This window comes from Desmodus rotundus, chromosome 4 (assembly GCF_022682495.2).
Source record: "Desmodus rotundus isolate HL8 chromosome 4, HLdesRot8A.1, whole genome shotgun sequence".
NCBI lineage: Eukaryota > Metazoa > Chordata > Mammalia > Chiroptera > Phyllostomidae > Desmodus > Desmodus rotundus.
In genome coordinates this window covers 47,371,972-47,389,186 of record NC_071390.1, presented here as the reverse complement: position 1 = coordinate 47,389,186, position 17,215 = coordinate 47,371,972, and the positions used below count along the sequence as shown (strand labels likewise).

The 17,215-nt window shown below is 39.5% G+C and overlaps 1 protein-coding gene across 1 annotated transcript in view; it reads right to left on the bottom strand.

Moving 5' to 3' along the window:
- The window catches only part of SIRT1 (sirtuin 1), a 29,809-nt gene extending 18,046 nt beyond the window's left edge, over positions 1 to 11,763 (bottom strand). Inside the window, exons 1-4 of the mRNA XM_053922701.1 lie at positions 11,284 to 11,763; positions 9,848 to 9,961; positions 8,237 to 8,478; positions 6,813 to 6,965 (exon numbers count right to left, since the gene is read on the bottom strand). Of these exons, the coding sequence (XP_053778676.1) occupies positions 6,813 to 6,965; positions 8,237 to 8,478; positions 9,848 to 9,961; positions 11,284 to 11,674 (900 nt within the window). The 5' untranslated portion in view covers positions 11,675 to 11,763. The remainder of the gene's footprint in view (positions 1 to 6,812; positions 6,966 to 8,236; positions 8,479 to 9,847; positions 9,962 to 11,283) is intronic.
- Positions 11,764 to 17,215: the final 5,452 nt, after the last annotated feature.

Below are 17,215 nucleotides of genomic sequence, written 5' to 3'. Positions count from 1 at the left end.
TGGCATGCTAGCCCTGTTCTAAGCAAGACAGGCTACTCCCAAATCTGAATATCCTCAAGACTTGTTAAGGAACCAACACGTGGACTGGGCCAACAAAGTCCTGGGCTACTGCCATAGGGGTCCTCACAAATTGAGAAAGCAGAGCTGGAACCAAAGGCTCAAGACACTTTTTAAAAAAACACGTTGCTTCCACACAGCTGTGCCCAGAAGTATACAAAAAACCCAGTAATTGTCCATAGGCAAGCAAAGTGGTCCAAACTAAAGCTTAGAATTACCTGCGATAGTGAGTTTTCATGTGGAAATAATGGCTCTCTGCTTGGTTTCTTCTCAAAATTTCTAGCAATATAAATGAGACCCCAGTCAAAGGCAGGGATATTAACCTCTCAGAAATAAAAGGACTCATCAAAATGTGAGATGCCACTATTTGCTATTATTCACCTCCTCTACAGAGCAGAGGGAGGCAGTAAGGAGAGTCGATAATAATGTCCATGTTGCCAGAAAGAAAAGTGAAACTCCATCGATCCTGGTTAAGAAAATCCTCATAATCCCTTGTTTCATTCACTCTACAAAACCACACTTGAGTAGGCTACTCAGTATCTTACCTAATCAGCACTTACAAATTATAGTCACCTGACAGAGAAATTCAACTGCTTTTCTATGTTTTATTTCTTAAAAGTCTGAGTCAAGGTTCCTTGAGCCAAGGTTCAGCAAACTGTTTCCACACAGGGACACCAGGCAGTAAATACTTAAGGCTTCGCAGGCCATACGGAAGCCTTTTGTCCTCCCTATGGTCTCCGTTGCAACCACTCAATCTTCCACGGTAGTGTAAAAGTCCCATCAACAATATGAAAATGAGTAAGCGTGCCGTCTTCCAATAAAGCTTTATTTATGGTCACTAACATCAGAATTTTCATATAATGTTCAAATGCCATAAAAAACTATTCTTTTACTATTTTTCCCTCTCATTTAAAAACTTTTAGCTCATGAGATGTACAAAACCAGTGGGCTACACACAGACTGAGGCTGTAGTTTGCCAATCCCTGTACTAACCTAACACAAGAGAATTTCAATTAAGCTATTAGTTATCACTTAATGAAGTTTTAGTGTACTAGATATAACAAGAGCTATTCATTATAATGCTATAGATGAGGCTGAGGGCTGGGTTTTTAAATTTTAAAAGCTTGTACAGGTAAACAAAGAACATGTGACAAATTTCTTATGTTATCCACAAAGCAGGTCACATTCACTACCTCACCCTACAGAGAAAAGATTTGCTACCCATACTGTAGGGTACATGCCCCTTTTGCAGATTAAAAAACCAAAGCACAGTAACTTGCCAAAAGTCACAAGAGCCAGTAAGAAGCAGAGCTATCATTCAAACCCTGTATGGATACCAAAGTGTGGCTCTTAACCACTATGCAATACTTTTTCAATGTTTGATCCCTCAGCCTCAAGTTTCGTATTTTTCTTTTAGGCTAAGTATCATTTCTGTTAGGTATTGCTAAATAAGTCTAATAAGTATACTGCATTTTCCAATAATCTTCATGGGATTACTGGAGGTTAGAATTCCAATCCTCTACCATGAAAACACTCTTCAAGAATACATAATGTTCCCACATATCAATAAAATAAAAACATCCCCTGGGACAAAATATCTAAGATAGCCAGTAGTAAAAAGCAATCCCCACATTAATATACTAAAACAGAACACTAATGAGAAAAGATGCCGTATTTTTCTATGAACTGGTAGTTTTAACTGCCTTAAAAACTCTATCTCCATTAATAGAAGACTGATTAAATATATTGTGGTACAACTATAAAACACTCTACCTTTTTGTAAAAATAAGTTATATCTGTTAAGTGCCATCATGAAACTATTTCCAAGAATATTAAGTGGGGAAAAAAACAAGGTTTGAGAAACGGGTGTATAATTCTGTTAGTAATCATTTTTATCCTATTTCTTTAAGATTTTATTTTTATTTTTTTACAGAGAGGGAAAGAGAAAGAGAAAAAGGGAGAGAAACATTGACAGGCTGCCTCACACACCCCCCACCGGGGACCGAACCTCGCAACCTAGGCACATGCCCTGACAGGGGATCGAGCCAGCAATGCTTGGCAGGATGACACCCAACAAACTGAGCCACACCCGTCAGGGCTGTCATCACTTTTGAAATATTACTAGAAACTTACAATAAAGACCCTCTGTTCCCCCAACCCCCAACACAAACAGGTTTACTCAATTTTTTCTTCCCTCTGGAAGGCCCAAGAATACATGGTAACCTTTGAGGAAAGAGATTAGAGATAAAGAATATTAAAGGAAGAGACCAACTAGTTTATATATTGTACCGTTTAAATTCTTTTTAAACCATATTCACAATATACACACACACATACAGTTCTTTAAAAATATTTTAATGCTAATAATGTACTGCAGAGGACTTGAGGGAGGGGACAGAGGCATGCTAAATCAGCCTTCTCCATACACTTCTGATGGGAGTGTATTAACCTTCACAGGTGGCAATACAGCAAAATATATCAGGACCCTTAGTTTCCTTTTCGTTTCCTTTTCAGGAGTTATCCTAAGAACATTGGAAACACACCAAAAAGGATAATCAAAGCAACACGATTTGTAACAACATAAAGTAGGAAATACTCAAACATACACTTGCGGGATTAGTTCGTTTCAGTATACCACTTGAACACTATGACGATATAAAGTATTCAAGTGTCTGACAGAAAAAGTTTATTAAATAGAGAGCAGTACAAACCCAAATCAGTAGGAAAGAAAGCTACATAATAAAAACGTAACATATATCCAACTATAACACTTTATACTCGTATTTATACATCTGTACTCCACATATACATCAGTATTAACATACTGTCTTCAGGTCAATGGGACTGAAGCTATTTGGGGTAATTTTTAAAATTTTTTGGTGATGAACTGGCTTTAAGATTCCTTAACTTTTATAATTACATAATCTGGTATGTTAACACATTATCAAAATGTGAGAATTTATTGAATAAATATAAAGGTACATTTTTGGAATTAAGTAAAATTCAGTTCATTTTCCTCTTTACTTTTTCTTGAGTTTTAATCAGTTTATGGGAAAAAAATTCACTGAAATACAGGATAGCAAATACTCTTTCCATAAAGTCTTTTTTAAAGTTTTGTTTCTTTTTTTAACTGACTCTTAATACAACCACTCAATGTTATCAGCATCAGTCAATTATCCTAGACTCCCGGAGCCCTTCTTATACAGCAGGATGATGGTTCAGGATGTGGCTATACAGCTTTAACGCTGGCCTTAATTGTTTTTGTGTAAAAAAATTTCAAAGTGGCAACACAGCTAGGCACACTCTACTACAATGGTGCTCAAACAGGGAGCAATTTTGCAGGGGACACTTGACAATGTATGGAGACATTTTTGATCGTGAAGACTGTGCGTGGGGGTGTTAATGGCACTTAGTGGAAGAGGGATGCTGCTAAATAATCTACAGTGCTTAGGACAGTTCCTCAAAGAATTACCCACAGATTGAAAAACCACTCTAATGGGCCAGTAATCTCTTTAACACACCTCTCCATTACTTGGAATTTCCAGTCTAAGTGAAATCTAAGTTTCTTCTCAATAATTACATACAATTAAGGAAATTCCTTCCTTCCAAAATGTCTAAATTTCACCAATAGCTGCATATTACAATCATTTTCTCTCATAACTAGCAAAAAACATAAACCATCCTAAACTTTCTGCCTAGTACAGCAACTGGTAGAAAATTTTAGATCATTAGTATTTTATTCATGTTATATTTTATGAATTTAATAATATGACAATATTTACATATCCTCCCCCTCTTCCATTTTTTTTGGATACTGTACTTCATCATTTCTTGCCCTTACTTATTTCTACTCAACCTTTTCCCCCAATTATTTATTTTTAGGCCCAATGACAAATCAGTCTCTTCTACTTATTACTATTTAAGTGCTACTTCAGCAACTAGAAGCTTTCTTTTAGGCAGTTCCTTAAGTGAGAATTATAGTGCAACAGTTCTATGTAAGTAGTAGTTACAAAGGTGTTTTATTTATATTAATTTATTTTTAGTGAAAGGGGTAGGGAGGGAGAAAGAGAGGGAAAGAAACATCCGTAAGAGACAGAAGCCACTCGGTTGCTACGCACATGCCCCAGCCAGGGACTGAACCCCACTGCCCAGGCATGTGCTCTCACAGGTGACTGCAATTTTCTGGACAATGCCCAACTGAGCCATACTGGTCAGGGCATAAAGGTTAATTGTTTAACTCTTAACGTAACTGAAATGAAAACTCAGAAAAATAATCAAGAAAAATTCAGTTTATGTGAACTTTTTTCATTTTATTAATAAGAATACATACACATTTAAAAAACTTTTATAGAAAAGTGAAAAATACTTTTCACTTGGACCCTTTCTTCTTCCAGGTGGTATATAATCTATACACAGTGGTTAAGAACATTGTAACACGGCAGTTTTTATTGTAATTCACATTTTGCTTTCTCTTATGTACTATCTAGATTTCTCTTAAGTGTACTTCTTAAAGTTCTTATAATTTTTCTTTATCATTGTAATTCTGAATTGCTTCAACAGATTCTCACATGTCAAAGCTACCAATGAATACACACTTTGTACATTAGACAAACTGCTACCAATGAATTCACAGTTTGGTAGTTTATGCTACCAATGAATACACAGTTTGTATATTAGACAACTAAGGTTACAATCTTTCTCACCTTTCTATTTCTATTCTCAGTTACCACATTTTTCCAAGTGTCAGGTTAGTACTTTACTAAGCAATTTAGTATACACTGAAGTGATAAGGGGGTGGTGGGGACTGACAAGTTATTTTGGGCAACGTGTTTTGTTTCCTCTCAGAACACAGAATTACAGGCCCTAGGCCTAGTAGCTCAGGTGGTAAGAATGTCAACCCAATGCACGAGGTTGGGGGTTCGATCCCCAGTCAGGGCACATATGAGAAGCAACCAATGAATGCATAATAAGTGGAACAACAAATTGATGTTTCTCTCTCTCCCCCTTCCTCTCTCTAAAAATCAAGAAATTAAAAAAAACACAGAATTACAGCAAGTCTTACAAGCATTTTATAAATGGACCAATTTATATAGACTAGTGAATCAAGTATTTATAATCATATATAAGATCAAAGTAATTTCTAGTTACTTGCTATCTTCTAGAAGTGTTAACTTCTGCTAACTAGAGCTGTTACAATGCCAGTATCTTAGATCCAATTCAAGAAACCTATCACTAAGTGGTATTTCATTGGTCTGCAAAATTAGGCATTGGTACTACTAGCACCAGTAAGTTTAAACAGTAAATCTTCACTAATTCATACTCCTACAATTAAGAAAAAGAAAAATGTAAAAAAACTACCTTTACATTATTTATGTAATTCAGTGTGAACCAGGTATCTGTTTTAAAGGCTAGATATAAATGATCATCATTACTTCATGCTGATATATAAGGTAAAAAGTTCAAAATTTTCACAAGTTTTAAGTTTGTGGATAGAAAAATTACAAATCCTCTTAGGAGCCTGAAAATTTCTCAAATTTAGCTTTCAGTTTTAGTAATTATTTCATATTCAAAAGATTAAAATATGACTTCCACATTTTACTCTAATTCCTACTTATAACCACACTTGGCTGAAATGAAGTATTTCTTTAGAGACAAGTCAAATTAAAGTCCATTATTCTGAATTAGAAGAGCTTTTCCTATAGTTATGTAAATAGACCACATGGTTTGAAAGTAGCTGAGGTTACCCTTTAATTAAAATTCAGGTTCATTGAACTTCTAAATTCACTAAAATCAGTCACTAATACAAAAGCCTCTTTTTCAAATATACTTGAAGCTTAGCAATAACAATTTTACAATTTCTTTCCATAAGACTAAACTCTGGAGAAAAAAAATGTTTTCCAGTGACTAAAATATCTTGGGCTATGGTATAATGCAGCGATTTTCAACTTTTTTCATCTCATGGACACATAAACTCATCACAAAAATTCTGCAGCATACCAAAAATGCATTATATATATATATATATATTTTTTTTTTTTTGCCAATATGACCCAAAAAACCCCAACAAACCCCAGGTATAATTTTGATTCATTCACACAGGATGGCTATTGTTTGTTGTGCTGGCTGTTGTCATCTTTTTATTGGACAATCTAAGGGAAAAGAAGTCAGTGCCCCACAAAATAGCCAGGTACTGCATGTTTTAAAAATTCTTGTGGCACACCAGTTGAAAATCACTGGGATAGCCCTGGCTGGTAGCTCAGTTGGTTAGAGCATTGTCCTGATATGCCACGGGTTGCGTGTTCAATCCCAGTAAGGGCACATACAAGAAAACAACCGATGATGCCTAAGTGAACACCAAATCAATGTTTCTCTTTCTCTCTCCCCTCTCCCTCAAAATCAATTTAAAAAAAAAAAGAAAGAAAATCTCCAGTATAATGCAATGTATTATCAATCTTTGTACTCTAGATTTGAGCCGCCCAATAGAAATATAATGTGAGCCATGTATGTAATTTTAAATTTCCTAGTAACAATAGTAAGAGCATGAAATAAAAGCCTGAACTGGACTATGCAACTCTAGAGATTCTAGAGCAGAACAGAGCACTCTTGACTAAAATGCAACCTTAGAACCTTCTCTACCCCAATCACACATTTTCAGGCACATCAACATGTGTTATAATCTGGCTAATATAAACCATACCAATGCAGATGTTAAAATCTTTATGACCCAATGGAACAACTAGAGGAGTTCATAGTACCTTTGCGAACTTGAAGAACGGTCTTGGATCTTTTCTGAAATACTCAATATCAAACATTGCTTGAGGATCTGGAAGATCTGGGAAGTCTACCGCAAGGCGAGCATAAATACCATCTCTTGACCTGAAGTCAGGTATTCCACAAGAAACAGAAACCTGCAATATATATGGCATAATTTGTATAATTAAATCTTCTACCTCAACCTTTATAATTGCTCTTATACATTTAGGGAGGGGTTGAGAAATATTTTAGTTTTAAGCTTCTTTTGGGGAACATAAATACCATCCTATTTCAATTTAAAATACAAATAAAACTCTCAAAACAAGTAGTACTAAATCCATCAGAGTCCATTCATAATGGGTAAGGAATTTTAAGTCAGGCAAATTTCGAACCTTTAAGCATTTAACCAACTAATTAAAGCAACAGCAAATTGATTGAGAAAAGAGTAAGTAATTTCAAATTATTTTAACCAGAAGAATTTCTATTAGTCAAGTATTTCCAAAGAACTTCTCATCTGGTCAGGGGCCTACTACTTCAAAAATACTAAATTTCTGTATTTTCTTTAAAATATTTTGTTGTACAATATTTCAATTCTTAATGTTTAAGAATCAATTTAGACCCTGCTTTTTCTACAAATAAACCCTAACAATCAAACAGGGATTTCAGTGTTACCTTTTCGTTTCCCAATTTTACCAGAGTGGACTCCACTTTGACCTCAGAGTAAACCAAACATGTCTAAATCACATCTGGGAGCAAAGCATTACCATTGTTGATGCTCATTTAAGATTAAGTGACATCCTCCCTTAATTCAAAAGGGCAGAAAGCAAGACTGAATTTTACTCCAGCATCACTCTGGTCACCAACAAGCATATTCTGTATTCAATACACAAACACAATAGCCTTCCATAACTAGTGAACTGCAATCCTATAGGCAGGCAAATAATGTCAAGACATCACAATCACATCACCTTAATTTAAATGGAGGGGAGGTGGGAATCTGTTACCTTCCTAACACTAAATTCTTTTACTTGTGAACATCATTTGGGTTCTTGGTTTCCCCATGAAAATGGAAAAAATACCCAATTTCTCCATCACACCCTAACACACTTTAATGCAAGCAGAATTCTCTGAATCTCATTTAGGACCTGTGGTGTAATGTAGGTAAAAGTCTTGCCTTAATTCCACTTATCTGCTGTACTAATAAACAGAAACAAATCATTTTTAAGGTTGTTGCAGAGGTTTTTAAAAACTGAACCAATTTGGTACCTGCTACTCCATTTCCTTTTGAGCCATTTCCAAACAAAAATGCCCATTATCATGTAAGGATAAATTCTTCTACACCAGAAAAATGTTTAACTGGAAAAGGCGTAAGAAAAAACATTTACCACCTCCTCCTTTTTACCAGTGTTTTACACATGTTACATACCCCAGCTCCAGTTAGAACTATTATTTTTTTGCATTCCTGCAGTAATTTCACAGCATCTTCAATTGTATTAATATCTTTTCTTTTTTTCCTTTTTGGTGGTTCTGAAAGGATATTAATAACAATCTGCCACAATGTCATATCATCCAATTCAGGAGGAGGAATTGTTTCTGGCAGTAAATCTTTAAGAATTGTTCGAGGATCTGTGCCGATCATGAGATGTTGCTGAACAAAAGCATATGGACCTATATTAAGAGGGCAAAGAATTAGATCAAATCCATATCCAAGTAATTCAAAACCTCATTTATTTTCTGAAGTAATGAATTAGCAATCTTTAAGGGTTTTTAATCAAGTAATAAAATGCATTATAACGTAATTTCATTCTTGTGACATCCTCAGAGCTAATGCTATATCCCAATGAAATTAGAAAGATCCAATCAAGAGTTAGGTCTGCCCCTTGAGCTATAAAATAAAAGTATGTATTACCAGAGGTACATTTTGATGGTTACCATCCAGAAATACACCACAATTCATAACAGGAGTATGTACAAAAGGGTTCTACAAATATAGGAAAGATCCTACCATCCCCAAACCTCATGCTGTGTATCATTAAGGGCCTAGGAAAAAGGAAATCTATTTATCTATCTAAGGAAATTTATACATAACTGCCACCTTATTAAAAATTTTCCCGTAATATTTAATTTGATCTTAACCCATCTCCCAAAATGATATATATAATGCTGATATTTTAAGCATTCATATTTCTTTACCCCAACATTTCTTTAGATCAGTTTTCTAGCTTGAGAAAGCCAAAAATGCAGTAATATTATAGACACTAAAGAGGAACTGTCACCATATTTATATTTAAGTAGTCAAGAATAAAAGCACATTAAGAAAAGACCATTTTCAAGATGGTCATGTTGTAACTTTGGTGTAAATACCTAAGAGTGTTCTCTACTGCTAAAGTAGATTTACTTTTGTGAGTACACAAAACACAGAATTTATTCTTGTGTTACTATTAATTGCTGTTTACTTATTTGTATCATAACTGTAAATCTACTTTTACCCACCTGTGTTACTTTCCCATTTCATCCACATAGTTAAAGATTTACTGAGCACAAATTATGTGCCAGGAACTTTTATAGGAACTGACAAAATAGTATACAAACCATTAAATAATCCCTATCTCCAGCAGGGCTTATATTCTAGTATAGGAAATACAACAATGAAAACGTTAAGAGACAGAGCTTGTTAAGAAGTGGTAAGTTAACAGAAAATGAAGAACAAATAGGAAATGAGAAAGCCAGACACTCTAACTGGAGGAAGAGCATTCCACAGAGAGGAAACAAGTGAAGAGGACCCAAGGGCCCGAGGTACCAGTAGGACTTGGTTGGGAAATACACGAGGCCAGCTTCCATGGGCCTGAGTTGTTTAAAAACAAAAACAGAAGCACTAGACTTTCCCTAGAAACATAAATTGACATTAAATCTTAGCAAGCACCTAAGGAACCTCACCACCAGGTTAAAGGGGGCAGAAAATTATATTTTTGGTTGGCATAACATGAAAACACAAAGAAAAAGACAGCATTTATTCTCTAAAGCTGTGAAACCATACCTATCCTTGGCCTTGGAGTCCAGTCACTAGAGCTTGCATGTGAGGCTCTATCATCCTCATCACTTTCACATGAATGAAAACCATTAGTGATTATTTCATCACGAAACAGGTTGTCTGCAAAAGAAACCAAACGCAATTCCAGGCTGCTGAAACAATCTGCATCTGAAATGTAAGAAGCTCTGTAATGGTTATGATGTACCGATTTTCACTGAATAAAACACTTAACATCCTACCCACAACCTGTGTAAATGCCTACTGAGTCAGCTCGAATGGTTCGTGGGCACAGAACATCCTCATCTTTAGGGACTCTAACCACAGTCTAAAAGTTTCACTTCATCAAAAATCTAGATATAATTTGTCTACTAAGTCTAAATACAAAGAACAGTTATCTAGTTAGACTGGATTTATCAATCACAAAATAATGAAGCTTGTAAGACTTGTCAAATAAAAATTTACCGAAAAAAAGTTTTTGAAATGAATCCACAGCAATTTGCACGTCTCTAAACATATAAAGATAGCTTTGCCTTATTCGTTTCCCCTATTAAACTTTTTCTTAAAATGAGAAGTCTTTTGACTAATACAGTCCTTAATGCACATGTTTCGGTCCAAGAGCCCACTGATTAGATTCACTGATGCAAACACTGATGGAGACGCGCATCTATCCAGGTCAGAAACTCCTCAGATCGAAAATAAAAAGCCCTCATGGACGACCTGACATATACAAATAACACGACTGATTTACTATACCAGAAAAAGTTCAACTCGTGTCTCAGGGTTACATACACACAATAGAGAATTCCTAATCGTAAAACTGTTGGAACGTTAGAGGAAAAATACTATTCATGTAAAGTACTCTGAAAGTACTATTACTCTCCCATGCCCATATTACTTGCACCACGGAACGGTTTTTAGAAACAGCTTTGCTCTTGAAAATTGAAGACAAGTGTAAAAATTAAGATTCTCGAAAAAAAAAGGAGGCGTCACGAATTTGTATAGGTGTCAGTTTGCAAAAGGTCGATGCAAAAAATCAAAAGTTGCCGATTTAAGTGCGCTGGGGTGGGGGTGAGGGGTGGGAATGATGTTTAACAAAAGCTAAATACTAAAAGGTTAAGAGGAGAAGAGAAACATTCTAAAAACTGCGAGAGCTTCGCGGCCCGGCAGCTGCGCAGAGCGCCGGGCGGCCCGGGCGGCCGTGGACCAGGGGAAGGCGGGGCGGGGAGCGGGAGGGAGCCAGCCCGCCGGCCGCTCCCGCAGCCGGGCCGGCAGCCCCGGAGGCCCGCCGCTGAGGGCGGCGGTAGGGAAAGGGACGCGGCGGCGCCAGCGCTGAGCCCCGACCCCGCCGTTCCCAGACACCCCAGCCCCACCCCACAGCAGAAGGGGCCCTGGGAGAGGGAGGCGAGGGGATGCGCAGTCCCTGCCGCCCGCGTCCTGCGTACCTCGGTACCCGATCTCCGCCGCTGCCTCTTCCTCCTCCTCTCCCTCATCATCGTCGTCCTCGTCGTCGAAGTCGTCGGCCGGCGGCGGGTCCCGGGATAGGCCCTGTAGGCCCGACCCATTGTCTCCTAATCCGCCTGCCGTCGCCGGGGCCTCCCGCTCCCCGCCCGCCGCCGCCGCCGCCGCCGCCGGGCCGTCCCCGGCCACCGCCAGCAGCTCACGCTCAGGGGCTGCCCCATCGGGCTCGCCCGGGCTCCACCCGAGGCCGGGAACGTCTCTCCGCGGCCTCTTGCTGAGAGGCTCCCCGGTGGACGGCGACGCGGCCTCCCACTCGGCCGCCACAGCCGAAGGGGAGCCGCCGGGCTGAAGGGCGAGCGCCGCCTCGTCCGCCATCTTCAAACTGCCTCTCTTGCCCTCCTCCCTCGCCTCCTCTCCTCCCGCTCGCACTCGCGGCACTGGCGCCCCCGAGGCTCCGGCTGCGGGAGATTTAAACCCAGTCACGTGACCCGCCCGTCGGCTCCCCCGCCTTCCCCGGGTCTCCCGCCACCCCCGCGGGCGCGACCGCAGCAGGGCAGGTCACGTGGCGGGCGGAGGCGGCGGCGAGGGCCGGGAGGGGGAGCCGGCCGCTGCAGCCCCACCGCTCGGCGGTGCCCGGGTAGTGCAGCCGCACTCGCCGCTTTCTCAACTTCTCCTTCCTACCGTCCTGCAATCACTGCCGCTCGGGTGGCTCAAGTTTTGTTTCGTGTTGCGTGTTTGCGCTCCTGTCACAGACCCTGTCTGCTCTAGATTTAAGCGAAGGGTTCAAGACGTAGTCCGTGAGATGCGATAGGGAATGAAACTGGCCAACGTTACCCTGGATACTCGCTCGGTCTCGTTCACCGGTGAGTAGAGGCAAAAAGACACTCCTCGCCCTCCTCTCTCCATTCTGACAGCTCCTCTTCCGCTCCTCCTCCTCCTCGCTTCTCTTCTTAGCTGATTTTCTCCCCACTCCCTAGCACTGATAGCAGTGGATTTTCAACCTACGTGCTGCAAGAATTTTTGAAACATGCAATACCTATTTTGTCAGGGGCACTGACTTCTTTTCCCTTAGGTTGTCAAATTAAAAAATGGCAACAGCCAACACAACGCAGTAGCCATCCTATGTGAATGAATCAAAGTTACACCTATCTCTTGTCAGATTGGCAAAAAAAATTATTGTCACAGAATTTGAATAATTAGTTTATGTGTGCCATGAGATGTAAAAGGTTGAAAATCATTGACTTAGAGGGTAGTGGGCATTGTCAAATCTGTAAAGGCACACCTCTTTCCTGTGGAGACCCTTGACCAGAGAGGATGCGAATCAGCCGATGTGCTTCCTGGCTCCAGTTTGGCTCCAAACGTTGTGAATGCCCTTCTGAGTGGACTTTGTAAAGTGGGTGCCAGGGGAGCTCGGAATGAGCAGGATGTGGCCCCTACATACAGTAGGGTTTGAGTTACAATTTGAGATCCTTCCTTTCTAGCTGGAGCAATTTATTTAGCCTTTCTAAACCTGTTGGTAATAATAGGGAAACTCAAAAGTTAAAGATTTTAGACTTAGTTGACAGGCTTAAGTGATTAATGCCTGTGAAAAGCTGTTATTCGAGGAACTGGAATGCAGCACCTAAGTGACTCTAGGAGATGGACAAGCAGTTCAACCTTCCCGCCCCAGGGGGTCTGTCTGCAAGTGATTTCGCTGGTATCTGAGTTGTTGATCAACAGATAAAAGATACTAGGACAATTGCCCCGGACTGGAACTCCTATCTGATTAACCTTTTCCAAACCCCTTACACACCTGTTCTTCTTATGAAAAGGTCAGCTTGAGATGAGATGAGACGTTAAGATGGTTTTTGAGGGCACATAACCTGCCGCCCTCTCAGATCTCTGGCATCTGAATAAAGTGCCCCTAAAGATTCAATCCTTGTCTCTACTTATTGGGTCTGGCAGTGACGGGCAGCACAAATGCTGACTTTGCCAGTTTCGGTAATACTGTACCTATTTTGTAGGATTTGCAGTGAGAATTAAGTGAGATAGCCAGATGTAAAGTGATGGGTATGTAGTAGCTTAAAAATTAGTTTCTTCCTTACTTGAAGCCTCTCTAATTTGTACTCTCCCTGAAATTCCAGGATTCTGTAATTCCATGTCTAGCCTTAACTAAGGACCTCTTTAGTGCTCGGCAGATCTAGAGCCAGTGTTTGGTAAGGCATCTGCCTCTGGAGCATGGCAATTCTATCCCTTAAAGTACCTCTCCAAGCTCGTAATAAACTGTCCCTTGACCTTAACTTGCCTGAACCTAAAAGAGATTACAACGTTGGAAATGTATCTCTAAAATCCCATCTAAGCCTTTTACCCAAATTAAACTGAGAATCTCCACTTAAAACCAGTCACTTTTCATTTTTGAAAGTGGTGATCTCTTTTTTCCTGGAATCATCTCTGAAGTGTTCCTTCAGATTGATGCTCTCTAACCAATCAGTAACCAAATCCTGATCTTTTCTCCCTCCCCCACTCTCTCCAATTCCTAGTTACACAGGCACTTCACCCTTCCTGGTGGCATGCTTGGCCCTGTTCTCTTTCCAATTTATCTTATCCTACAAAATATTTTTTAAGATTTTTAAAGTTTATTTTTAGAGAGAGGGGGAGGAAGGGAGAAAGAGAGGGAGAGAAACATAGATCAGTTGCCTCTCACACACTCCAAACTGGGTACCTGGCCCGAAACCCAGGTAGGTGCCCCAACTGGGAATTGAACCAGCGACCTTTTTGTTCCCGGGACAGTGCCCAACCCACGGAGCCACACCAGTCAGTGCCCTACAAAATATTTTATAAATGATTCTAAACAACATTAGTGGGGTGTACTACATGAAATGTTGAGAGTCAGTACCCCATCAAAATAGAAACGAAATTCCCACCTTTTTTTGAAAAAGATGTTGGTAAGCTTACAGACATTTCCTTTTTCTTTCTTTCTTTTTTCCTTTCTTCATTCATTCATCATTCATTTTTCATTCCTTCATTTATATATTCATTCATCCTCCAGGGTAGATTTGACAATGTGGAGATATTTTTGGTTGTCACAACTCAGGGGAGACTGTACTACCAGCAGATGGAGAGACCAGGTATACTGCTAAATGTTCTACAGTGCAGAGGCCACCTGCCCACAACAAAGAATTATCCAGCCAAAATGTCAACAGTGTCAGCTGAGAAACTCTGGCTTAGAGTTTCAACCACACGGGGAAAGTGGGACTGGTTGGGACTCCATCTGACAAAGATCTCCTAAGGAATGAGGGGGCAGGCTTTTATTAGCAGGGCCAGGTTGCAAAGTAGCATAAGCAGTGATTTTCAAACTGGTATTTGGCAGCAGAATCCATTTGTTGAATGATCATAAAATGTAAATACATTTCCTTTAGTAGTAAAAGGACTTGCACCAATCAATAAGAAAAAAATTGATAGGCTGGGTGAAAAGGGAAGAGTTCAGTTCACCAAAAAGGGAATGTAAGTGGCTTTTAAACACGTGAAAGATGTGAAATTGTAAGAGAAATACTTATTAAACTATAATAAGATATCATTTTTCACATATCAAAGTAGTAAGGAACGAAAATTTGATCATGTCTTGCATTGTAAGGATGTGAAGAGCCAGGCCCACTTGTATCGGGATAGCAGAAATGTAAATTGGTACCCTATGTAATGCAAATTTGGTACTATCAAAATGTAAAATGGATATTCCATATGTATTAAATGACGTATATACAAGCGTAGTCATTGTGCCATGGTCTATACTAGCAAAAGGTGGGAAATACACTAACTGTCCATTAATGAGGAACTGGTTAGACATATCACCAGTACATGTGTTTATATGTGCATAGATTATCACTTAAACTCGGGAAGGTGGTGACAGAAGTTGCTCCTAGGGAGAGCAAATGGGAAACTGAATGACAAAAGTATAAAGATTTATTTTTACTACAAAACCTTTTATGCCTTTTGAAGTCCTCACCATATGCATCATTTCAAATCATACATGCATGCATTCATACATCATACATTATAGGCACAGTCATCCGTTGGTAACTTTGGGGGATTTGTTCTAGGACCTTCCACCCCACCCCATTGTGGATACCAAAATTCTCTGACACTCAAGTCCCTTATATAAAATGACCTAGAACAGCCCTGGCTGGTGGTTCAGTGAATTGAGCACCGGACTGCGAAGCAAAGGGTCACTGGTTTGATTCCCAGTCAGAGCACGTGCCTGGGTTGCGGGCCAGGGTCCCCAGTGCGGGGTGGTGTTTTTCTCTCTCTCTCTCCCTCCCTCCTTTCCCCTCTGTCTAAAAATAAGTAAATAAAATCTTTTAAAAATACTTATTACTATATAAAAAATAAAATGGCCTAGAACAATGCATGTACTTTGTCCCTACCATGGATTTGAAACCTGTGGATATGGGGAGCTGAAAGCAAGGTGTTCTGGTTGAAGTAGACTCCCTGCGTTTTTATCACGACATCACTGAGGTGATTTAGGGTCCCAAAAGAACATAGTAAAAGCCACTGTCATAGTTGTGTTAGGGTAGACTAATTGCTGTAATAAATAATCCAAAAATGTCAGTGGCTAAATGCAACAAAAGTTTATTTCTCACTCACAGAACAATCCTTCAAGTTGTTCCTGCTCAAACAACACTTTGGGTCAACTTTCCTTTAAAAAACCGACCAAGAGACCCTTGTTCCTTCTCTTTTGTAGCTCTGCCATTGGACAGGTAAAGGAAATGTAACATCCGTTGGAAGGTTTTATGGGCCAGTGTGGAAAGTGACACTCACTGTTACCACTTCTCACATTTAATTGTCTAGGGACCAGTCATGTGGCTACACACAAGAAAGCCTGGGACTTGTACCATTCAGGGCGAGAGAATGGAGTTGAGAGCAAACAGGAGACAGTGGCCAGCACTAACATGTGATCTAGCTGTGTGCCAGTCTGTCAGCTGGACCCAGTCATTATAAGTTATGAAGGATCCATCTCTTCAATGGTGTCTTTTGATGAGCAGAATTATTCATTATAAAGCAGTCTTTTATATTGTGTTGTTTTTATCAATCTTGTCTTTTATATTGTGTCGTTTTCTTTTTTGAGATACAATTAAAATATAAATTGTATTAGTTTTAGATGTACAATATAATGATTTGATATATGTATATATCATGATGATTACCAGAATAAGTTAACATTAATCACGACACAATTACCAATTTGTGTGTGTGTGACAAGAACTTTTTAGATTTACTGTCTTTCAACTTGCAAATAAACAATATGTACTGTTAGCCGTAGTCCCCAAGCCATACACTACATCCCCAGAATATTTGTGCCTTTTGACCACCATTCCCCATTTTGCCTGCCTTCCCACCCACCCTAACCCTGCCCTTGACACCCATCACTGTTGTTCTGTGTTTCTATGAGGTTTTTCTATTAGGTCCACCTGTAAATGAGATCATACAGTATTTACATCTGTCTGACTTATTTCACTCGGTGTAACACCCTCAAGTTCCATCCACAAATGGCAGGATTTCCTTCTCTTTTGTTTCTTAAAGATTTTATTTATTTATTTTTAAAGAGAGAGGAAAGGAGAGAAACGTTGATGTGCGAGAGAAAGAAACATCAATTGGTTGCCTCTCACACACACCCCAACCCATGCATATGCCCTGACTGGGAATTGAACTGGTGATCTTTCACTCTGTGGGATAACGCCCAACCGAGCCACACCGGTCAGGGCAGAACTTCCTCCTTTTTTAATGGATGAATAATATTTCACTATTTCTCTATTCATCCACTGATGGACACAGGTTGTTTCCATGCCTTGACTATTTTTAATTTTTCATTTCTGAGGAACTTCGACAGTGGCTGCTGTGTTCCCAACAGCGTACAATGGTGCGAGGGTTTCCTTTTCTCCA